The sequence below is a fragment of the Photinus pyralis genome, unplaced genomic scaffold (genome assembly GCF_008802855.1).
Source record: "Photinus pyralis isolate 1611_PpyrPB1 unplaced genomic scaffold, Ppyr1.3 Ppyr1.4_unclustered_Scaffold1534, whole genome shotgun sequence".
NCBI lineage: Eukaryota > Metazoa > Arthropoda > Insecta > Coleoptera > Lampyridae > Photinus > Photinus pyralis.
In genome coordinates this window covers 136898-162206 of record NW_022171035.1, presented here as the reverse complement: position 1 = coordinate 162206, position 25309 = coordinate 136898, and the positions used below count along the sequence as shown (strand labels likewise).

The 25309-nt window shown below is 35.8% G+C and overlaps 1 protein-coding gene across 7 annotated transcripts in view; it reads left to right on the top strand.

The window, feature by feature from the left end:
• The window catches only part of LOC116181662 (diacylglycerol kinase theta), a 37252-nt gene extending 12894 nt beyond the window's left edge, over positions 1–24358 (top strand). Inside the window, exons 2-16 of one of the 7 annotated variants that reach the window (XM_031502060.1) lie at positions 5074–5153; positions 5213–5315; positions 10994–11214; positions 11267–11423; positions 11586–11714; positions 11758–12010; positions 12068–12261; positions 12308–12520; positions 12586–12720; positions 12771–13094; positions 13146–13379; positions 21404–21695; positions 21749–21905; positions 22200–22307; positions 24097–24358. In XM_031502060.1, the coding sequence (XP_031357920.1) occupies positions 5074–5153; positions 5213–5315; positions 10994–11214; positions 11267–11423; positions 11586–11714; positions 11758–12010; positions 12068–12261; positions 12308–12520; positions 12586–12720; positions 12771–13094; positions 13146–13379; positions 21404–21695; positions 21749–21905; positions 22200–22307; positions 24097–24240 (2744 nt within the window). In that variant the 3' untranslated portion in view covers positions 24241–24358. Of the gene's footprint in view, positions 1–5073; positions 5154–5212; positions 5316–10993; positions 11215–11266; positions 11439–11585; positions 11715–11757; positions 12011–12067; positions 12262–12307; positions 12521–12585; positions 12721–12770; positions 13095–13145; positions 13380–21403; positions 21696–21748; positions 21906–22199; positions 22308–23729 lie in introns of all 7 variants that reach the window. The other 6 variants (XM_031502063.1, XM_031502062.1, XM_031502059.1 and 3 more) reach the window with 6 other exon arrangements.
• The last annotated feature ends 951 nt before the right edge of the window (positions 24359–25309 follow it).

The window sequence follows — 25309 nt, the reverse complement described above, 5'->3', positions numbered from 1 at the left end:
CCTTTTAAACATCGCCAGTGCCCTAGTCCCCTTATAGCACGGTTTCAAAGCTGGAAAGTAGTTCTCGAGTTCGCCATGTGTAAGACCATATATTTAAATTTAATTTAATCCATGGTAAGACTAATATCCCCAAAAATCACAATTAAGAAATGTCATAATTGAAAAAAATAGAAATCAAAATCATATCAATCCACAAACACCGTTCGCCTTCTAAAACTGTAGCGCTAGGGTCGTGGCTGACTTGCTTAACATTTGAATGCGAATCAAATAAACGTCCAGCAGCGCGCTCTCCCGCTACACCTTATATTCACACAACCGGTAACTTTTTCATTGTGATCTGTAGCATGTGATTTGTGCAATGACTTATCTCGTGGTCATACACGATGTTCGGAAAGGATAAGTGCATTTAATACTCTCTTACGCAACAATTATTTTTCATCGTCTTCTATTGCTTCCCTGGTAGCTGAGCTTGAGTGAAGATTTTCTAGTGCCTCATGATATAAAGCTTGAGTTACCGATGATATGTGTGCTGTAATATTTCTCCTATCATTCCATCAATCTTCTTGGTTTATTGCATAACCTTTTATTTATTGTGTCCCCATAAGGAATAGTACAAAGGGCTCTAGTCTGAACTGCGTGGTGACAAGTTAATTTTACTTCTACTTGAAATCAGCGTTGCTTCAATGGAGGGGTTGACGTGTTACATGTGTCTTTGTCTTGTTGTAATGGAGCCTCTGAATTAAAGCCACGGGCCTGTAGCAAAGTTGGAACTCAAAATGCCTAGATACCCCTTCCGCCGTAGCGATATACAGGGTGTCACTGGTGTGACAGAACTAAGTCAAAAGCTTTCGCTCCAGCAATGAGCGGGAAACTACGAACACCAATGTAGTAAATTAGTAATACCAACCTAGAACACTTCGGAGGATAAATCGAGCTGCAGAAAACTCCGAATCGTTTGTTCACAGATAATAAAAATGGGGGGAAAGAGAGGTACGTAACTGTAGGACAACGTTAAATACACATTCAATATCATATCTACAATATGCAAAAATCACCAATCTGAGGAGTAACTTTTACCAGACGTTGATCTATAATACAAAATTTGATAAGTTTGAAAGTGGCGCAAATAGATCTAAAAGCAACTCAACATCCTTTCCCACTTGTAAGTTGTGAAACATCTCGCAGTTTGTTACATAAAAATACATCGTTAATTAGTCGGACCTCCTCCAATCCAGAAGGTATCTAAGGCCCTGGATACGGCCGCTCTTAAACTAATGTTGTGGTTCGAAATGAATCCTGTTAAGTAACTTTTTATAACTTTGACATTTACCTACGTCTGCACTGTATGGTAGAAAAGTTAGTTACATTCAAAAAAGGCAGATTCATACACCAAAGAATTGAAGTCGCTAATCGATCTAAATGGAAATTAACAAATGGCAATTTACAAAACAAATCAATGGTCAGAAAATTTACAGTGAAACATGAAGGGTTACCTACCTACCGCTCAGTAACAATCCTGGTAACAATATACTGAATAATTAAAATTAAGTACATTACCTTTTGTTACAGCACAAAGTACACTGTCCAATCGAAATTTGTATAATTATACAGGGTGTTTTTTTGGGAGCTTTAGTTAAAAGTTTCTGGGAAAGTAAAATAGGTAGGATTTTGAAAATTTGTACTTAGGAGTTACTCTGAAGGCCGAATCGATGTAAAATATTTTCAAAATGGCCGCACTTCCGGAAACACCGGAAGTAGATAGTAACTTCGTTATTTTAAATGGCAACCCCTATTTTTTATTGCATTTTTGGATTCTACGTGAAATTTCAGTTCTTTTGATACCCATATGTCATATCTGCCATTTATGGTTTTTAAGTTATTTTGACTTTAAGAAAAAAAATGGCGGATGCAGATGGTACCTTGATAATTGATTACTTGAAAAAGGTTATAGTCATGGCAACCCATTTTTATCAGTGCATAGAGAATGAATAGGGCTTTCTTTTACTGTACTTAAAACAAAGTTAAGTTGCGTACAACCGCACCTATGGAGATCCAAATTTAAGAAACTTCAAAGTCTATAAACTCAGTTTTTTTAAATGGAATGACCATGTTCTTAATATTGCATGAGATAGAGAATCGAAATTGGCATATTTTGATATTACATGTTCCTATAGCTATCTTTAACAGTTTCTGATTTATTCCCATTTCATTGAATTGATCTCGGAATTGATGCCATTTTTTTTTCGCATTTTCTTTTTAGTAGTTGGCCATGATTTTATAACAATCGAATTTTAAACAAATCAAGGAATGGATTCTTTAATACCACTGATTCTAGTTCTAGTCTAAATAATTCATTAATAAATAACTCATTTAATAAGGATATAGGACAGAAAATTTTTGAAAAATCTAAACAGAGTCGTTCAACTGAATTTCTTAAACAACGTATAAGTCTGGAAATTAAGAGAGGTAATGCGATATCTGTTCTAGCAAAAATTCCATACCAAAAATGTTTCAACAAAGTTTTTTATATTTTGCATTGAATTTATTTTGTTAATCTTGCATTTGCAATTCAATTCATTTTCTTAAATATTCTCTTGTAGAGCTTTGTATAACTTGTGCTTCAACGGTTTGTAGTGCATTAGGGGTACAAAATTTCAAAAATTCATACAATTTCGTTCTAGTTTTCGAATGAATATACGGAAAGCACGCGCCGCGATTCTGCCCATTTCACCATAAATAACAATTAAATTCCAAAATAGGTGAAACCACTGCGAGTCATTTTTCGATTTTTGAAAAACTTATGTTAACCTATAACAGTGGGTGATGGATTAGTGTCACTAGATTTGTTTAAAATTCAATTGTTATAGAATCATGGCCGACTACTAAAAAAGAAAATCCTAAAAAAATAGTGTCAATTCAATAAAATGGGAATAAGTCAGAAACTGTTAAAGATAGCTATAGGAACATGTATTGTCAAAATATGCCCATTTCGATTCTCTATCTCATGGAATAGTAAGAACATGGTCATTCCATTAAAAAAAACTGAGTTTTTAGTCTTTGAAGTTTCATAAATTTGGATATCCATAGGGGCGGTCGTACGCAACTTAACTTTTTTTTAAGTGCACTAAAAGAAAGCCCTATTCATTCTCTATGCACTGATAAAAATAGGTTGCCATGACTACAACCGTTTGCAAGTAATCAATTATCAAGGTACCATCTGCATCCGCCATTTTTTTTCTTAAAGTCAAAATAACTTAAAAACCATAAATGGTAGATATCGACATATGGGTATCAAAAGAAGTGAAATTTCACGTAGAATCCAAAAAAGCAATAATAGGGGTTGCCATTTAAAATAACGAAGTTACTATCTACTTCCGGTGTTTCCGGAAGTGCGGCCATTTTGAAAATATTTTACATCGATTCAGCCTTCAGAGTAACTCCTAAGTACAAATTTTCAAAAACCTACCTATTTTACTTTCCCAGAAACTTTTAACTAAAGCTCCCAAAAAAACACCCTGTACAAAACAGAAGTGTACAGCTGATGGCAAAAATGACATTGACGCTGCATTTATAATCAACCTGCATGTCCTACAAGGTGCAAATGCAATACCATTGCAAGACTGGCTTATTGTTAAAACGTTGCATATCAGCATATGAATAAAAATTGTTCTATTGTCGCAAAATCACTGCATTCTCGTTAAAGGTTAACGTATTTTTAAACGATAACGTGGTGTCTATATTGACGCCATAGCTATTTGTGTATTAAGAGCGCAAAATGATATATTGTCGATTGAAAGAGAAAGTTGACGCGCGACGAAGGAGCGCGGCAATCTCTTGAAATCGACAATCAATTTGCGCTCGAATTACACACAAGATTTTTTCTACAATCGAGCAGTTCACATATTTCCAGAAATTTAAATTTTTCACACAAATCATTTTAATCTTATGCCCAAATGAAAGATGTCATTTACTCGTTGTCATTGGATACCCTGAGCAATGTATATTTGATTTATAGTTAATAATTGGGAGAGCGAGCGTTTTTTCTATTTTGTCGCTTATAAGCGACAAAGTGACATTCCTCGAAAAAGATGACGTTTGCGTTGTCAAATACGAGCGCAAATGCCTACTTTGGATATCGATTGTAGAAAAACGGTATTTGCAGCTTGAATTTTGAAATCGGACATTTGAAATTGTAGAGAAATCCGTTGCAATAATACGTCTCATGGACTAACTAAGGGTTTTTTTAGTCTATGTACGTCTGAAAATAAATGGCGAGGAATGGCTTTTTAAATGTTCGAGAATTTTGTCATTCGCATCGAAATTTACCAGTTTTTATAAAGACCTACAACCATTCTGTCCTCTACTTATGTGAATTTCATAGAATTTAGGCAGTGTAGCAGGCCCGTAGTTGAGCTCCACCTAGAACGTGGCCTTTCCCCCTCTGGAAATTACGGTTGATGGTTCTTTTACAAAAATTTTAAGGGAAGTCTCTAACAAAACTTTTTAAGCTCCACCTAAAAAAATACCAGCCACCCCTGCTACTTCATTCGAGCTACGGGCCTGCAGTGTAGGGACGAAAACTTTCTGGTTTGTCGATATCGATGCTAAAGTACCTACTGACACAACCTATTAAATCTATAAACGATACTTTGAATGTCCTTTATAGTCGACTGATGTTGCACTAATTTGCACTTTAGAATAATGAGATCAATTTAACCAATATGAAGGAAGTTTTTATGTCAGGTAAAGACCACATACCTACACCAGTTACCGAGACCAAACTAAATTTCTAAACTTTCCTACGTTCCTGGTAAACTAATTAAAATATGCTGTTTATGTATTGACAGCATATGCCTACGCAAGAAAAATAATTTTAGGGGATTCAGTCACATGAAGTTTTGTGTAACTTTCGAATGAATAAGTTAAATTTTCGTTGAAAAAGTGTTGGGAACTAAAAAATAGATTAAGAAATATGAATATTGAAAAGATTCTAACACTTTCTCAAAGACAATTTCATTTTACGTATTATGCTACTGAAGGACCACAACATTTACCTGTACTTATTTGTTACAGTTTGCAACTTCGTAGTGCATGATCGCTGCTTTAAAACCGTGGTGTCCCCGTGTTCCAGCATCGCCGCCAGTCTGATCAAGGTTGGTATACAGAATAATGAACTATGGTGTCCATATTTTGATTTCTGTTTCTTTTGCAGAATCCGGTTGCTCATTGTTGGTCAGAACCATTTCATCACAAAAGGAAATTTTGCAACGTATGTCGGAAGCGGCTAGATGATAATGTTTCCATCCACTGTGAAAGTGAGTAATTACGATTAAAACATTTGTAATTACATTATAGGCCCCATTGTAATTATTAAGGATCCTCAGATCCTTTATAGTTTTGTATTGTTGTCCGTCCGTCCGTCCGTCCGTCCGTGTGCGCTCTAACTCTTTTTAAAAGTGGCAGATTGTGTTGCAATTTGGTGTACCGGTACTTTGGACATTAAGGACGGACGCTATTGATTTTCAGGAAGCTGGTTCAACAGGAACAAAAGTTATAGGGCTTCGAGTGAATCAGGAACAGGAAAAACTGCGGGCTCAATATAATAGATATCAACATATTTCATTCCCTAGGTCATGTATCAAGTTCGGACTTTCGCTAGATTATTCCCTATGACTCTTAGATGTGTAATAATTCAACATAACTCAAAAGTTTTAGAGCAAAATGTACCCAGAATTATTCTTTACACATAAATTTGGAGTTGTAAAAGCTTTCCAACGCATTATCTTGCTACGGAAAGAGTACATCACGTCCACATTTGATAACCGCATGTGTGTGATTCAAAGATGTTAAATTATTTTTCTGAGGCCACATGGATTTTGACCAAAATATGTCAAAATCGTTATTTATGCACAAAAATTGTTGCGAAAAAGACTAGGGGCATTATCTCAATGCCCAAGACATGAATCTGATGCATTTTTGGCGACCAAGTGGATTTTGATCAAATCATGTCAAAATCGTTATTTATGCACCAAGATCATTAGGAAAAAACCAAGAGCATTATCTCAATGACCAATACATTTTTGGCGACCACGTGGATTTTGATCAAAACATGTGAAAATCGTTATTTATGCACCAAGATCGTTGGGAAAAAGACCAAGAGCATTATCTCAATGACCAAAACACAGTAGTCTACTGAAAAAAAAAATGAAATTAATAGCACTATTAATGAGAGTTTAACACTTTGCGCATGCGCGATTCTCCCCGAAAGCTTTTCAGCTCTTCCTTTTATATCTAAGAATATGTGTAGGTACCAAATTTGGTTACAATAACAGTACAGATAGACCGACATCATCAAAATTTTGTTGGATTCGGAATCCTGGTGTTTCAAAACGTGTATTTCCCTAAAAAGTGGGGGGTCATTTTTTACCCCAATGCAATACTTCCCTTACTAACGTACGGGTGATAAAAATTACAGTGCGTAAGGCAAATTCGAGGGCAAATTAACATTAAACTGTTTTTGCATAATTTTTCTACTCAAAACTATAACAAATTACCAACCATAATGTTATTGATTACAATGTTGAATGTAGAGTAGGGTAAAGCAATTTAATTATTTCGAAATTCCTCTTACGTGATGGTTTTGTACGTCTGCCTGCCCGTCTGTTCCTCGTGTAACTCGAAAACGAAAAGACACAGCGATGTCAAACCTTCGCCAATCCATTTCTACGAGTTCAAGGATCAGTGCTATTGAATATGAGCCGGATTAAAAGTCTGGTTTCCAAATACGAGCTGAGTAACAAAAAATTCCCCTACTGAATCGTATGCGATTCTTCGTATATTCATCACTTTATGTGCATCTATTCCATAACAAGTTAAAAACGTGGTCACTCGCGACCGACGAAACCGCATTTTCCCCACACAGAATCAGTAATAGCTCTGGAAGGAAGTGACTACTCCAAAAAGTCTTTTGTCGTTCTGGTCTCGAGGCTGTGCTACACCGTATAAGAAAGAAACCACAACGAAAAAGCCTAAAGTGGAGGACTAGTAATGGTAAAGACGGCCAAGTGCGGACAATAGCGTTCATTTTCCTTTTGGAAAATGCGCTAAAAAGTGCCGAACCGAAATATGTATGTGACATGACAGTATTGTCATTGATGTTTTTCCAAAACAAACAGCCACCCTGCGGTCTTCGGTTAATTTAATCTCTCTAGTTTATACAATATGGCAACTTTATGGACATTGAGGTAACTCAATAGTCAATAGGGTTACAAAAGGTTTACCTACTTTTGCTTTGTCACCGAACAGCGATGGGACAGAAAAAGGTGGCTGTGTTCTGGTTTTATTGTGAGCTTTCAACATTTTCTAAAATGGATTAAGTGATTTCTCAAATCCCAGGGAGGGGCCCGGGCCCCTCCTTGCCCTTTAGTAGCGGCGCCCATGGTTGAGCCTGCTTTCTGAAAATCAGTAGCGTCCTTCTTTAATGTCCAAAGTACCTGTACGCCAATTTCAAATACGATCGGCCACTTTCAAAAGAGTTATAGCGCACGCAGACGGGCGGACGGACAAGTACGAGTATAAGAATCTGATGATTGATTCTTAATAATTTAGTGACAGTCTGACAGTGCTGTGTTGTAAAAGGGCGAAGTCAATCTTTAGTGGCTAACTTTTAGGTTATAGTAGTTCATATCCATTCGATAAAGTTGTCTGCACTTACCTCTTACAATGAGCTTTATAGCTTTTTTTCCGATATGAACTTCCATCTTTTCTAGAAGTGCGCCCTATTTGCATACAAGTCACAATCTAACACAAAAGCCGACAGTATTGTATTATGTGATTTTTTGGGGTCTCTTCCGTAATATTAAATAAATAAATAAACTAAACAAATATAGAAAACGAGCTCCTGGGTATAGCTATAGCATGGGCAAAACCAAATTTTAAACCTGATGTTAGTTTTGCTTTTATTTAAAGTGTATATGTATGAAATTTCATTTAATTGCTTCCATAAATAAGAAAGTTGGCACTGCGCATGCGCAAAACCAAATTTTGAAACTGGCCTTAAATTTGCTTTTATTCCAAGTGGTTATGTATCAAATTTCATTTAAATACCTTCATAAATAAAAAAGTTTGCAGTTCGGTTTATAAATGGTCGAGATGCGAAAAGGGCACTGTGAATGTTGATCGATTAGGCTCAATTTTTGGAATTTCGTTTTATATAGCTAAAGCTATACGCATATTGAATTTCATGCAATTCGGTTCGTAACTCACAGAGCTGTCAAAAGGGCCTTCCTTAGTTTTTGGGCTACATTGCCAATTCACGAACTCAGATTTACAAATTTGATAAAGAATCCATCTACTAAATTTTATCGTAATCGGTCCATTCGTTATCGAGATATCGTGCTAACGGACGGACAGACGGACAGACACCGCAAAATTATAAACTCGCTAGGAGCTCGTTAATAAACAAATAAATACCTATCTTTCTGTCCTCAGTTTTCGTTTTCTATTGGCCGAACTCACTTAGGTGCACCTCCCTCTAGTTTACAAGTCACGGGAATAGACACACCCAATATCGTCAAAATCCCTACAGTTTTTGCAATATTGTGGATGTATTTTTTAAAATATTTTGAAATGAAAAGAAATAAAAAACTGTTTCGAGTTACGTGGAAATTTGTTCTTATTGAGTAAAAACTTTTGCGTCGCCTTGATAAATTATCCTTTAATAGCTTCTAGACTTACTTTAAATCCTGGAGGCTAAATTTTTCCCTACTTGATAGAAACTGTAACCAGATTTAAATTAGCGCATATGCTTTCGAAATTTTAACTTTATTTCAAAGCCGTCTGGTAACCTATAGCTATACCTACATAACGGTTTTTTTGGCAAAATTTAATTAGTCATTTTTGCGAAAGTTTTATACATTCCATTATGAAAATTTGAACTTCGGTGTTATATTGAAAGTTGAGTCGATGTAATTGTTTTTAAACGATGACACTTGGGAATACCGGAAGTAACTATAGTCCATTTGTTATTACTGTTCCGATATGTAATTAACCACACTAAATGCAGCGTTAACTTTTTTTTACTTCACTTAATATAAATAATTCCCTCAAATAAACTGCAACGCGCTATTGTTGACGTGCAGAATAAGAATGAACAAAGTACGGTTCCGAAACGGTTAATCGATTCTAGGTCGTATTGCTTACGTCAAATAATATATTAATTGAACTGAATTTCGCTTGCATCCAGTTTTTGTTTACAGCAATGTTGTTTACGCCTACTTGATGCCATGCCATGCAAGCGAAATTCACTTCAATAAACATTCTTTAACGTAAGCGATACGAGCTAGAATCGCTTAATCGTTACGGTACCTTACGCGGTGCAGTTTGTTTGAGAGAATTATTTATATTAAGTGAAGTAATAGTATATTGAAAGACAAGTGTTACAATGCGACCTATTGTCGCTTCGCGTCGCCACTCGTGCCACAAGATAGGAGTATTACAATCAAGCATTGTAACACGCGTTTTTCATACTATTTTTTCTATTTCGGTGCTTTAATTTAATTAAAAAAATCATTATCAGAAACTATAGGGAACATTAGAACTAACATGTTTTATGTTGGGAACACTTTTTATGCCGTTAAGTTTTAGGTTGGCAGCGTAGTAAGACTTGCATTTTGAAGTTCAAACATGGAAGTACCCAACGAAGTACCTACTTGTACTAACTAGTAACTGCCAACTTAAAAGATGAGTTATCAAAAAAACGACTATAATCACTGTCTTTGTACAACTGTTTTCGGCCGAAAACAGTTGTACAAAATCATCATTGTGACACCGAAATAGAAAAAAAGTTAACGCTGTATTTAGTGGGGTTTAATTACATATCGGAATAGTAATACCGGATGGACTATAGCAGCTTTCTTGTTTTAAATGGCAGTTGGCAATCTGCACATTAGCACATTGCTGCTAGCTTTTTATTTATCCATTTCTCTGGAAGAACGTCCAGACGCTTTATATCAATGCTCAAGAAGTGTACCCGCGCAACTTTGATGGACATTTGTATTTTAATCAGTTTTCAATCAGTCAAACATGGAAGTATTCAGGTATTCTTTATTCATTGGAAGTATTGTACCTACTTGTACTAACTAGTAACTGCCAACTTAAGAGATGCAGATGAGTTACCAAAAAAAAACGACTATAATCACTGTCTTTGTACAACTGTTTTCGGTCGAAAACAGTTGTACAAAATCATCATTGTGACACGGAAATAGAAATAAATGTTTATTCGTAAGTTACAAGTTTTAATAACGTTTTATCTGTGTCACAAAGAAAAAAAATAATTCGTGAATTTTTCAAATTTTAGCAAATTTTTCGAAAACCGTTCGCGGAACGCGATTTGCACTTCTCATAAAAGTTCTGTCTTATTTTAATATCTTTCCAATGAGCCCGAGATCATGAAAATCAGACAAGTGGTTACTGAGATAAAAGCGTTTTTCCGAATTAGCGAAAATGCGAAATTTGATTAGAGGACCCCAATAAACAATATTCGATGGGCGGCAAAACTTTAACAGTCCTGGTAACTCACTTGGGTTTTTAACATTGTATTCATACCTACTATTAATGGTAAACATAATATGACTATTAATTTAACGTTTTCTGCTTAGTATACTTCTAGAAAATTTCTTTGCTCATGCATTCGGACCGCATTTTTCACCACTTGCCTTTGGGAAGATGGGTTGCGCTGCATTACTAGAACGCAAAACCTACGAATCCGAAGTCAAAGTCAGGGGCAAAACTTTATTTGGCAGAGACAGACAGACACACGAAAATTCTTAGTGGATTATAAAGGTTGATTGGATAGTGCAAATAAAATAAAAATTTTGAAAACCGTTCTTGATTACGTTTAGAAAATATTGATTATTAAATTCTTTGAGAGGATAATTAAGTAGTCCGTAGTAGTATCTTGCAGTGTAGTTACAATAAATTTTGTATGTTCCAGTATGCGACTACTTCGTGCACACAGAATGTCAGGACTTTGCAGTGGCAGACTGCCGAGAGAACGCAACGTATCTGCCAGGAAAGAACCTTGCATGCGTACGACATGAACACCATTGGCGAGAGGGTAACCTACCCAGCAATTCAAAGTGTGCGCTTTGTAAAAAGACTTGCTGGACATCTGAATGCTTGTCAGGTTATCGATGCGAGTGGTGTGGGATGACGGTAATTCATACCATTGGAAACCTATGAATAGATACTGACAAATTTCCTTTAGTGCCATGCATCTTGCCATATGAACATACCACCGGAGTGCACGTTTGGGATTTTGGAACCCATATACTTACCACCACATGCTATAAGTATACCGCGTACTGAAGTGCCAATGGAAGCAATTATTGGGGTTCAGGTGCGACGCAAAGAAACATTGTCTCGTGAGTATTCATGCCGTAAGTGTTCGCATTTTTATAATTTTTTATGCATTACACCGTTCACTGATTACCTACACAGTTTCGCTTATCGAGATTTGGTTGGCTCCAAATTTTGTTAGTGCGCATTATTTATGATTAAAGGTAACGTTGGTAATTGTTTTGCAGCGAGAAGTATTTCGGAGGAATTTAGCAGTGGAGATACAGGCCGTTATAAAGACGAAGAATTCGCTCAAGCGCATGCCGGAGGTCGAGATCGAGATAAACAAAATAAGGAAAGAGACGATCGTGACGAAGGTACTTGAACCATTTACCAGCGCGTTTTAATTTAGACTTTTAGAGGTGATAAAAGTGTACGATGGAAATAACTCATTGAGAAGAAGAATTTTTCGAACAATCGTGGTGCAAAGGCAAAGTCAACTAAGACACGTTCTTATATTAGCGTTAAGGGCGCACCATATTACGAAAGATCCAAATAATTTTTATCTCACCGACCTTTACTCTCCAGATGAAACGCAGTTGCAGGATCCAACGCCTGTGCCTAATTTGCACCACAAAGAAGGCAAAAGGCCGGCCGTATTTCTTCGGTTTAGGTATACCCCCATTTGAAACTTTATAGATTAGGTAATTTACTTTTTGCACAATCTCAGAGATCGTGATAATGACAAGGGCGAAGTACGTGTGTTTCCTGGTAAGCTGCAGGTATCTCAGGCATTCTGCACCGTGCCCGTGGATTCCAGCACAACCGTTGCCGATCTAATTCGAGAATCATTAAAATTTTTTGGCTTTCATGAGTATGGATGTGAAGATTTTCGATGTAGCGAAATTCTACTGGATAGAGGAGGTTTGTAGCTGTCTGTGCTTCAATAACTCAGCGATTGTTCTTACAGTCACCGAAAGGGTTCTATCTTGGAACGAAAGACCTTGGGAAATAATGAAGCAGTTGGGAAGGGACAGTATACGTCAAATGGAACTTATGCGTTTTTATCTTCAGTTAAAACAAGACCCTCACGGGCCTAACGTAGCACTTTTTGTTGGAAATTTACCACCCAACCTTTCCGAAAGGAATTATGAAAATATATTAACGGAGTTACTCGGGAAAGGTAAGCTGTACATACCTATGGCTGTAGATATACTCAAACTGTAACGTAATGAATGTAATCTTTAGAAAACAAATTTTCAAATATTGGCCCGATATACTATGAATACGGATCAATGGTAATTACCTATGAAGATTCTGAAAAGGCAGTGAGAGCATTCTACATTCTCAGGGAATCACGATATGAAGATAAACACTTACTAGGTAACAAGTTAAATGAAGGAATAAACCGACGCTACTTACTCTCATTTCAGTTATGCTTTTACCCAATTTAGAACCTTCAATGATCCCTCATGGTGTTCAACCGCTATTAATTTTTGTTAACGTTAAGTCTGGTGGTTGCCAAGGTCTTGAATTAATTTCAAGTTTTCGAAAGTTACTCAATCCCTACCAGGTTTTTGATTTGGATAACGGAGGACCACTGCCGGGTTTATATGTATTTAGAAATATTCAAAATTATAGAATCTTAGTTTGTGGAGGAGATGGTACTATTGGGTGGGTACTGCAATGTCTGGACAACGTAGGGCAAGATTCACAATGCTCTTCGCCCGCTTGCGCTATAGTACCGCTGGGCACAGGTTTGTTATCTTTTAACAACTCAATCCTGAACTAATGCCTCTCTGTTATAGGCAACGATCTGGCTAGGGTACTGCGATGGGGACCTGGCTATACGGGCGGTGAAGATCCATTAAATCTACTGAGGGACGTCATTGACGCAGAAGAGATACGGTTAGATAGATGGACGGTAGTATTTCATCCTGAGGATAAGCCCGATGATGGCAACAAGCAGGTCAATTCCTCCGGTAAGAAGAGGCAAAAACTGTCCAAACTGAAACTGACCAATGAGCAAATTAAAAAACAAGGTCAATCCAGTGTGTGTTTTGATGTTGTTTTGCTGTAATCTAGATCTATAAAAATGACATATTGCTTGTTTGAGATTCGTATGCTAAGTTATTTTTTTTGCCAAACTGTGACTGCCATTCTAACCTACTTTTTTTGAAAGCAGTCTTTTTATATTTACCTACCCGTATAATAACTCATAATCACTCTTCATGCTTATTAATAACCTATCTGATCTGAGGTTTCATTTGTATGTTATAAATGTTTTTGTTTAACATTCAACCATCTTTCTATTTATACAGTTACACAAGCAGGGTGCTCCATCCAAACTGATATTATTGTATTCCAAAAACGGCTAGCCATACGACCACTCGAAAAATGGGGTATTGAGTATTAGTAGCATTGAGAGTGTTACCTACATTTGAATATAAAATATTCAAACGTGGAACTGATGATGATGATATTTGCAAATGTAACGCGCAAACGGAAATATCAGAAGGGAAACAACTTTTAATGGAGACACGAGTCTCCACAGTGTAACAACCTATGTACGTATATGGGTAGTCTTGTTAATTACAGTATCCATCAATCGACTATATCATAATTAAACAGAGAGTGAAGTTTCCAATTCTCATAGGTAACCCCTCAATAAACTCAATATGAACTTAAAAGTCCAAATAGGTATAGCATATTAAATGATTGATATAGTTTTAATCGCTCAAAAAACCTTTTAATACACAAGTAGCTATATGAAAGGATTTATGAATGAAGTTTCATTTTTCTACATAGGTACCTTAACCTATGTAGATAACCAAATCTTATTTATCTACTAGCATTTTGTGTTCATTTTTATTGAATGTATTGGTTGTAAATCCCCAAGGTATTTTAAAATTTTCTATTATAATTTACAAATGAGTACCTAATAGAGGTACGTACCTACCAGGTTTGGCATTAATGAAGACTCATTTATAATAATTTAATAGATTGTCAGGATTCATCAGTCTAATATCTCTCCTGCCTGATGTAGCGTTCAGAAATTGATATTGGGTAGGTGCTAACAGAATGATATACCTGAGACCTTTAGAAAAAGTTGGGAAAAGTATCCCACTAGAAAACGATAACGGCTAAAGTATTAGCAACAGATGAACGTCATTGGCGAAGGTATCCTGGATGCGAATTTACATAGTACCATAGAGGAAATAGTACCTACACCATGTAGAGGAGATTTGGGTCTATAGGTAAGCGCCACCCTCAAATCTAACTCAGCAGTGAAAATCTCTGTAATGCGGTACAGAATGTACTCAGACAATGCGTCAAAAGGGGTATAATTTGATATAGTAGTACATATACAGGGTGTTTCGAAATTCGCGCACACGGACTATGGGATGGTGTTATACGACCAAAACAAACAAAGGAACAAAAAGTTCCTCTACCAGTTTTCCATCAGACCGCTATTTTTCGAGCTACCGCGGTTTTAAAAATCTCCGCCCCCCCTACGCTGCGCCACTGGTTAAACTTAATAATAATACATTTTTAAAAACAAAAGAAGGTTCAAAATAAACTATAATTATGACGAGTACAAATTACAACAGTTGTTCAAAATGTCTGCCGTCTGCTACTAAACAAGCTTCAGCATGTTGAAAAAAAAAGTGCCGGTCTGAAAACTGGCAGAGGAACTGTTTATTCAGTTTTCGTTGTATAACACGATCCCACAGTCCGTGTGCGCGAATTTTGAAACACACTGTATGCGTTGTAGACCAGCATGTCGGATAATTTAATAACGATATTGTATCGATCAATAACAAACATTTATATATCTACATAAGTATATGTATAAATAATGATTATTTATGTTTAATTATGAAGTTAAAAACATTAAAAATAATAAAAAAATTAACATTTATTCCTGATTGCCTTCCTTTTTGGGAGCACGCACCATGAGCCCCTCTGGACAAGGCTGTTGGTTGTACTTTCATAAACTTGTTTTTTTGTGTTTCTGTGGTTGCAGATCTTAACGTACTTTGATCGCGAAGTAAATGAACGAGATTATCGAGATTAATACTTAACGTCCGCCGGGGTTCACTTCTATAAGAACCCGACTACATACTATACCGCATTTGGTGCCTGTTCGAAATGCATTTTATACTGCGTTAATAACAAGCGGGTTTATCATCAGAAATTTGGGCGGGACTTACACACCCCAAGCATCTCTACATGGTATATTGTGTAAATTTGCCGCCCGGATATATACATATACCATACCACCAAAGAATACTACCACGAATAAAGGTCAACAAAACGAAGAAAAAATAAAGCAGCCAATGAAAAACCAACAATGGCACGCACATTTAAATACAGAAAGGGACAATGCAAGTAAAAAAGCAATAGTAATCTTTTTCGGCACTCATAGTGTCATGTCATCTTCGAATACTCTGTTTCATGACTCAAATAAAAATCGCCGCCGTCGAAATGTTCGTCCTCGTCGGGAGCAAACAACAAATATCTCGAAAACCGTTAGCTTTACTCCCTTAAAACCTTCCATCATTTTTAAACCAGGCACTTTAGACAAAAAAAATGCCCTAAATTCACTATAATGTCCACTGACAAAATTAACTGGTTTTTGTTGAGGTGAGGTGTATAATAGCGGGCGATAAAAAAAGGATTGACATCGAGTCGCCTTTGGAAGTTCAAGCTAAATTTCCCATGTAAACAAAAATGCCAAAGGTGACTCGACAGCAACTCTTTTTTGGTCGCATAGTACCTAGTAGGTATACAGGGTGATGCCTAGCGCAACGCAGCATAGGGATTTCAATGGTAATTTCTTTATAGTCAATTACTAGCTCCCCTAATTATTTTAGAGCAGAATACGTTTTTTTTACAGAAAAAAATACTGCAGCTACTATTACTTATAATTTTCCGTTTTTCAAAACCGTACAAATCGGCAAAATAAAAAGGTTCATTTTAATAAATCAGATATGCCTTGGAATTACCCAAAAATAGCGATCACGTTTAATTATTTGCCTTTGACCTATATTATATTTATACTTGTTTATAACATAGTTAATCATAAAATTGTTTATCATGTATTTAAATTAAGAGAAAGTGATGACTGTATGATAAAATAAGCATTTTCTGAAAGTGCTTAAGTGACGCGAAAACTATGAAATCGCTATTCCATTTTATCTATGGTACCGATTTTGGTATGGCTTCCTTGTAATCCTCTAGTCTTAAAATGCTATGAATTATTGCAATGGTTATTGTTTAACATAATTATTCTGGAATTCTGAATAATTTAAGACCACAACTACCAAAATCGATGCAACACAAGGAGCACAATAGCGATTTTATTGTTTTCGCGTCTTAAGGGTAGTTTATACGGGATAGTTAATTGCGATAGTACTTCTGAGAGTCACTTGCGCTAGCGTTTCCATATAAGCAAGTTGTAAAAAGCAATTTCTCTCAGCATAAGTACTCTCAGCTCAGACACTTGTTTTCAGCAAGTGTTTGAATGTGAATGTGCGTATACACAGTAGATTTTTGATTTGATTTGCCACAACTTCTTCAAAAGTGTTAATTAAAGAAGACGTGTAGGTATTCTTCTGACCACACCCGTTTTCCCTCCATGTAACACAGCACTTTCAACAAGATTGAAATAAATGTCAACGTCCTGTCAAAACTTGTTTAGACGTGCAACATTTTATTGCAGCAATTACTTGCCGGCAAGTTTTCGACTTGCTGGGAGAGAGCTCTCTATCACTGTTTACACCTTAGATTAGGATTCTTTCCTTGTCTAAGGTTTACACTATGAGAGTTATTGGGAAGTGCTCTCTGACACAAACTTGTGAGAGTTTTACTATCCCGTGTAAATTACACTTTAGGCCCTTTATATCGCGGTGAAGCAAACAGGAGAAAGTAAGGGGAACTTTCAGAAAATACTTATCTTATCATACCTAACATCTCACCAAAAATCAGCTATAGTTACCAATTTTGTCTATTTGTTAACCTAAATTGCCTGTGCTATTTAAAAAGTACTGTTTGGACTTCAAATGGATGTCATGAATATTTAGCGTGCGCCAAAATGTGTTACAAACATGTGCTTAAAGTTTAAAGATGCCTACTGGGAAAATTCGCTTCCGAATATTCGTTCACAGATGAACTTTTTTTTGGAAAATGGTTCATCTCACCTAAAATTCTTTTTGTAATTGTAACCCTCGGAATATATTCGCTCCCAAAAGTTTCGCCCCGTAATATTCTGAACTTCCGGATATTTTTCCGTTATACGCGCATCCAACACGTCAAGTTTTATTCCAAATTACCCCCCCGTTAAGGCGTTAAGTGTGCTTTGCTAACTGTGGATCAAACGCGAATCTCCCATATTTTCTTTAATTACCTCCAAAGTCCACCCGAATTCACTATTTTCACTAATTACAATATTTTACGGATCTTTCAATGGGAAATTTTTAGTCGCCGTCTATATTTAAAGATGTGCCAGAGTGCTGATCGTGTTCTTTAACTACACCCACAATGCACACGAAATCGCTCTATTTCCCGATCATTTTTCGTTGATTCAGAATTACTTCAATCGCGTTGTTCTACCTAATGCTGCAATGGCGGTTCTCATGCAAAATACGGCGACTAAATCACGCAATAAAATTATAACGTTAGAAAGTTAGAAAGTCATTATGCAAACATAAATGACGAGAGCCGTATTTTGCTCCTAATAACCGGGAAAAAATACCGGTAGGCACGAGATCCTTACCCTAGTCCTTACCCCATTCTCTTTCAATCGCATATCGTCGAATGCATTAGTTTTACTTTCTTTCAATGTGCCTACATATGATATTTCATGTAACTGCTTTCATAAATAAGAAAGTTGGCATTGCGCATGCGTAAAACCAAATTTTGCATCTGACGTTAGATTTGTCTTTATTCCAAATGCCTATATACAAAATTTCATTGAAATCCTTTCATAAATAAGAAAGTTGGAATGGGGGTTTACAGTATAGTTGAATTCCGCAGTTCTAATTTAATAAGCGTGTACCTGAAACCATAAAACATTTTTTTGGACAGTAAAAGTTTATTTAAAAATAGAGGCTGATTAGCAAAAAAATAATGAACATGTGCGGTTTTAAAGGTTTATTCAAAACGACATGATTGTGGCGGGCTCTGTGACGTAATAAGCCCGACCAATCAGCTCCTAGAACCATTCAGATGACATAACGACTTGGCAATATTGCAGGAGAATGGCATTTATAACTTGCGTCATCTGTCACAGGCACTTGTCACTTTCGTGCTAGATGCAGTTAAACATCCCTCTCAAAACATCAAATGTGACAAACGTCAGACCCTCGCGTAAGGTTGCCAGCTCACTTCTACGTGATTGGTTGTAGGTTTGTGACGTATTTAGTCTGAAGCGTTTCAAATTCGGACTAAAAACACAGCTTTTCAATAATTTATTTTGGGTTTATTTTACTCGCAAATAAAAATTGAGGACACACGGGTCTTTTTATTTTTAATGTACTTTGTGGATCAGAAATAAAAAATGAAGGCGGGATGAATCCATTGCGCATGCGCAAAACAACATTTTGAAAACGTTGTTAATTTTACTTATATTGGTCGTCTTTACATATAAATATCATTTAAATATCTTCATAAATAAAAAAGTTAGCATCACAGATGTGTTACACCAAATTTTTAACACTGCGCGCGCGCAAAATTAAAAAATATCGGTATGCACGGAATCCTTGGACCAAGCCTTTTCAAATGAGCCCAAATCGATGCAATGGTCTAGAAGGAGTACGCGTGACGGACGGACCGACGATAAAGTGCAGCAAATATCGATTTTTCACTTTGAAAAAAATGCGCTAAAAAGTTTCCCTCAGTATGTACTCCCCCCAAAACAAAAATATCTACATTCCTTTACTAATTAGAATATTCAATAGTCGTCCAAAAAAGACGCAGAGAAACTTATTACAGAAAATTCGCTAAAATAAGTTTACCCTGACAATGTCCCGTGAAAACAGACACTGAGTTTCGACCTTTTTATAACACACACGATACACATACACTCTATCATCCGTAATATTTGTACTTACTTTCCTAGACAGAATGGCTGCTGCTTGATTAAAAATTGCTGTTCGAGTCAGCTATTATAGACCACCAATGAAATATGAATATATTATTAGTTCGTAAACGTGTTGTGTTTGTAGAGTGTATTAACCCGCATGTGCATGTTGTATATTTTTTTGCAAATGTTTGATAGTTTACGGCAAAACAACATTATCATAAGAAAAAAAAAGGAAGATAAAATTAATTCTAAACGAAAGAGTCTAACATTTTACACATATTAACACAGCTTTCTTAAAAAGTAGGTAGCAATGATTTCAGTTGTTTAGTGCTCAATTTCATGGTATTGTTTTATCGGAACTGACCAAATTCGTGTCTATCTTACCGAACAAAAACCCGACACATTATACAACTGTGGAGCGAAATTTTTGTACCTATATCTACAACATAAATTATTGTATGGATTACGATTACGTACCTATTGCAATATAATTACTATATTGAAATAATAAATATTATTAAGCTAAATGTCGGTACGGTGTATAAGCCCACAAAATAAGTAAAAAAATTTTCCCCCTAAGGCGAGTAACTTCAGCGCATTTTCCATTGCATTGATCAGTACGTCTCAAAAGGCCATAGCTATTTGCGCTATGTTTTGCCTTACTAGCGGCATCTATGGTTAGAATTTTAAAGAAATATCTTCATAAATAAGGAAGTTAGCACTGCGCATAGCGCGCATAGACTGTGCTTGCGCATATCTAAGTCTACATTATGGGATATGTCTGCCTTTAACAGAAGTAGCCGGGAGATTAAAATTCCAAAAAGATATCTTGATAAATAAGAAAGTTGATATTGCGCATCCTGCGCATGCGCACATTAATCGTCAAGATTTTTCTTGGCTCGGTTGCCAGAGCGATAAACTATACCGAACTCAAAAAGAACGAACTAAATTTATTGAAAACTGTAGGAGTAGTTAATGCATCGGGCGGACAGACAAACGGACGAACGAAGAGACGGACGGGCGGACGGACAGAAAAAGTGGCTGCAATAGCGCACCCAACTTGATTGCTAATAAAAAAAGAGAGATCTCTTTGCTGTGGGCCTATATACCCTACCAATATGTAGCTTAACTGTATGTAACGAAAGCCGAAAAAACGACGTGGCAAATAAATATTATTATCCACCTTGTATTGGACAAGATACGTACCATTTGTTATGTACATTAAGTGACTATTAAATTGTCACGATGTTACCACCAAAGGTCTAAAACCTTTGATATTAACGTTTTTGGTATTTACCGAATAAACAGTATCAATTTTAGAATATAAATCTATTATAACACAATACTATAACATATATAATGTTGTCATTATTTAATAACATTTTATCTAAATAAAATTTAGACAGGTGGATTTATAACTGAAGGCGTCAACTAAATTATTTTTCTATCGTGAATTATCAGCTCTCTTATTCTTAGAAAAAGATTGCAAAATTTTTATGTACAGTAGGTATTCAAACAAAAGAGCGCACTTGAAATTCTGCTGCGTTGGATTAACTAGTTGTTACGAACATGAAGAAAACATAAATGCGTACCGGGGGACAAAAAGCAAAACAATGAAAATTGTACTTAGACTTAGAATTTCAAAAAATTCAGATTTCAAAGTTTAACTTGGCGTTTTTCACAAACAACAAATGATAGCTAGTAGTAGTTTCAGCAAAGCAAAATATACAAAAGAACTGTCAATGTTGAAAAAGATAGTACTTATGCAGTTAAGTATATATTAAAACACAATATATTAAAACACAATCCCCAATTGTGATCCTTGCAGTAGCCGAGTTTCTGGAACGCCCACCTACTCTTTAGTGCTGCATTCTAGACCCTTCAATTATAAATAACTTTGTATAAATAGAAAATTTAGTTTTGTAGTATGCAGTAAAGAGATCCAAAAAAATAAATAAAAGTTACTTTCCATGCTAACAGTTGTAGGAGCATCAACAAGTGAAGATAATTCGCAAATATTCGTTATGAACAACTACTTTGGGATTGGAATCGATGCGGACCTATGTCTAGACTTTCACAACGCTCGCGAAGAAAACCCTAACAAATTCAACAGTCGATTGCATAATAAAAGTGTGTACGTAAAAATGGGTTTGCGTAAAATGGTCGGTCCAAAAATGTGCAAGGATCTGCATAAGGAGGTGCGTTTGGAAGTGGACGGGAAGTTGGTAGAGTTACCACAAGTTGAAGGCATTATCATTTTAAATATTTTAAGGTATTTACGTTAATTTGGTTATTTATTTTGATTAACTGTGTATTACTTTCTAGTTGGGGTTCTGGTGCTAACCCTTGGGGTCCAGAAAAAGAAGATCAGTTTTCGAAGCCTAACCATTGGGATGGTATGCTGGAAGTTGTTGGTGTGACAGGTGTTGTGCATCTGGGACAAATTCAATCGGGTTTAAGATCGGCAATGAGGATAGCTCAGGTTCTTATATTTATTAATATCTAGTAGTTCTCTGATTCAATTTCGCCTATTTAAACATATTTCGGGGAGGAAAGTCTCAACAGCTAGATCAACCAACCGGTGTATTAGCTTTGTTAGGTACTGGTTGACAACCTTTCATTCAACCGCTCTTACCAGTTCGTGCACGTATGCTTAAACTTGTTTTTCTATTTATGCGCGAATCTGAATAGTTTGAACCTTCATACTTCGACAATATTTAATTAAGGATATAATCGTTTAGTTAAGCTGAAAACTGAGAGTAAGTGTTTTTTTCAGGGTGGTCATATTAAAATACATCTTCACTCAGACATTCCCGTGCAGGTAGATGGAGAACCGTGGGTCCAGAGTCCTTGTGATGTAGTGGTGCTAAAATCCGCACTGAAGGTAGGTTGATTTTTGCTTGAAATGTGCATGTCATAGTAGCCATTTATGTATTTCTATGCTTGTTACACTAGAATAGATGATTTAACCGCTCATATGACCACTATAATTCAAACCTGCATGTTATTACTAATAGTCGCAACTATGTCCACAATCCCCTGCTATGCCGTCTGTTAACCCTATCGCCCTATGACCGTTTTAAATGTCCTCCCCATAGTGATAATGTGTATTTGATCAACAATGGAAATTAATTATTCATTCATTATAAGATAACATATGAGGAAGAAATATACTCCACAATAACTACCTAAATACAGTACGCTAAGAAAGTATCCAGAACTATTTTTATACTTTACTGTTAGCAAATTCCATAATAATAATTTGTATTATTTTGTAAAACTAGTCGGTAGTGAAATTCAAATAAGCTCGAATCCACAAAAGCTTATATGGGCAGCATCTAAATTCTAAAAATAAAGCGTTGTCGTTGTGCTGCCCAAACCATGTATTGTTTATAGTTCTGGAAATTTTTTAAGCGCACTAGGTTTAGTTTGCCTAGATTTTCGTGCAAAAATCACTAAAAATACCCTTCAAAATCCAGAGATGGGTAACACTTCAAGAAATTGACGATAAACCATTTTATTGATTTCACTTTTGTCAAAGTACATTAAAAAGGGTCTTTTATTGACATAGCGCCAGGTATATTTTTGTATGCTGTTAGGCTATAATTTAATTTAATTTTTCATCATATGTTTTCCATATTTATTTTTTGTTCTATCGATAATACGGTGATGCGCCACCAATTTTACTTTTTCGCAAAATTCGTAGGATTTAGTAAACAGGATAGTCTCTATTCGTACTGTTAAAATACCTACTACCGTGTTCAAGTATGTCTCATTATAAACTTGTACGTAGTTCAGTACCTACCTAATTCTCGACTGCAGAGACATTTCACATGTAGAGAAAGATAAGATTAGGTATCTTTTGGATACTAGGTGTAGGTAGATTTTTTGTTATTATTTTATCTTGAGCGTTGAATTATTAAACCAGAAACCAGAAAGGTTTTGAGTATTTCTTCCGCTAATTTTGAAACGAGAATAATGGGTAGGATATATATTAGGACACACTGTTCAGTGTGCATATCGTTGTTGTTTGGTCAATGTTTTAATTTATGTTTTGTTGTCTTACACATTATGAGCATTTGCAGTACTACCAACCAATTCTTTTTAATTATTTCTATATAGTTGTACCCTATTAATTTTATTTTTCACATCGCTTTTTCACACTCTGTACATAGATATCAACCTGCATATACACTGTCAATAATTTGTGGTAAGCAACAATTCTGTTTAGTGCATATATACTTTTTATATATATCCACTATAACATGCTACATGAAATAACGATTACATACATTACTTGGTACAGGCAACTATGCTGAAGAAAAATAAATTCAAGCGTCGGCCTACTGAACCGAGCATACTACCTGCCAATGGGGAGGGGGGCAAGAGCAGCGATGATTAAAACGAACCCCTTGTAACCATTCAGTCCTTGTTCCATTATTTGCATATTTAGTATACATTTTTTATAACATATATTTATATATACTTACATGAAAACTGTGGCATGCATTTTGCTAGCTTATTTTCATAAGGAAACTATTAGCTTTTTGTAATTCTTTTTTTTTATTTTTATAATAGAACAGTGATATAAATTGCATTTCTTAAGAAATAAGTTAAGTTTGTGTCTCAATTTCTTTTACCTAATGAGAGTGTATGTGCGCAACCCTCCCCAGGCTACCATGCTGAAAAAGATGAAAGGAAAGATGAAAAGACGCAACACTGAACCCACTATGCTTGTTTCACCTGGGACACAACTAGCGCCACTGCCCACCAATGAAGGAGATTCGCCAACAGATCCTAACAACGTCACTTTCTGAAGGTTATGGACTCTACCTTACTGCATATATATTGTTAATTATTTTTTTCGTGAATAGGACGAACTTGTTAGTGATGTTTTAACACGATAATTTACTATATCTTCATTAAGTATAGTGACGAACGAATAGTCTAAGCCAATGTTAAACTGTTATAGTATGGTATTTTACCAAAACAATGCTGGAACCACATTATGACAGGTTGTTATTGCCAGAGTTTAGGAATATAATTTATTTGTTTAAAATATTTGTTCAAATAGGTACGAACACAGACGTTTTAAATGTGTGTTTAGTTTACCTTCAAAAACATTTTATTGTTATGATTCACTTTGTGCGTTAATGCAGAATGTTTTGTTATTGAAGTGCAATTTTTAACGCACACGATTCGCACACAATTCGACCAATACCAAGTAATTAGAGTGGAAATACTAATATAGATTGTTCTGAATATGAATTGAATTACTTTTTACTGCAAATGACATTAATTAATTTCAATCGAAAGACATCAAATGGGAAAGTGTATCACTATGTATTACACACACTCAAATTTGACAAGATCGACCATCACTCTGGATAGATGTACCTAGATGTTACGGTTTGAGGTCTTTATGAGACGTACATGAATGATGTTATACCTAAACGAGATTGAATTTGTGGAAGCGCCAAATGCAACGATTATGCCAGCTAGAATGCACAAGAAGCTAGTTATTCCAGGACAACATTCCAGGAATGGTCGATACGATAACCACAGAGTGGAATTTAGATAACGCAAAATCTAGTCACCCCTCCCTGTAGTGGAAGCAATTTATAGAAGGTGGATACCAATAGCAGTTAGTGTTTGGTTTCCCTAACCAGAAAGAGGACTCTCATAACACTATCGTTAATCTGCCGTTGGTGCACGGGGCTCAGTTCATTGCGTGTAGTTTTCTGGGACTTAACACATAATGAATCAGTATCTTCGACAGATTGCGAACTGGAGGAATGACAACCTTAATTTAGCTATTATCTTACTTAATGTGCTATGTTTGTAATTATATTTTCCATAAAAATGTAACTGAACAAGGCGAATCGA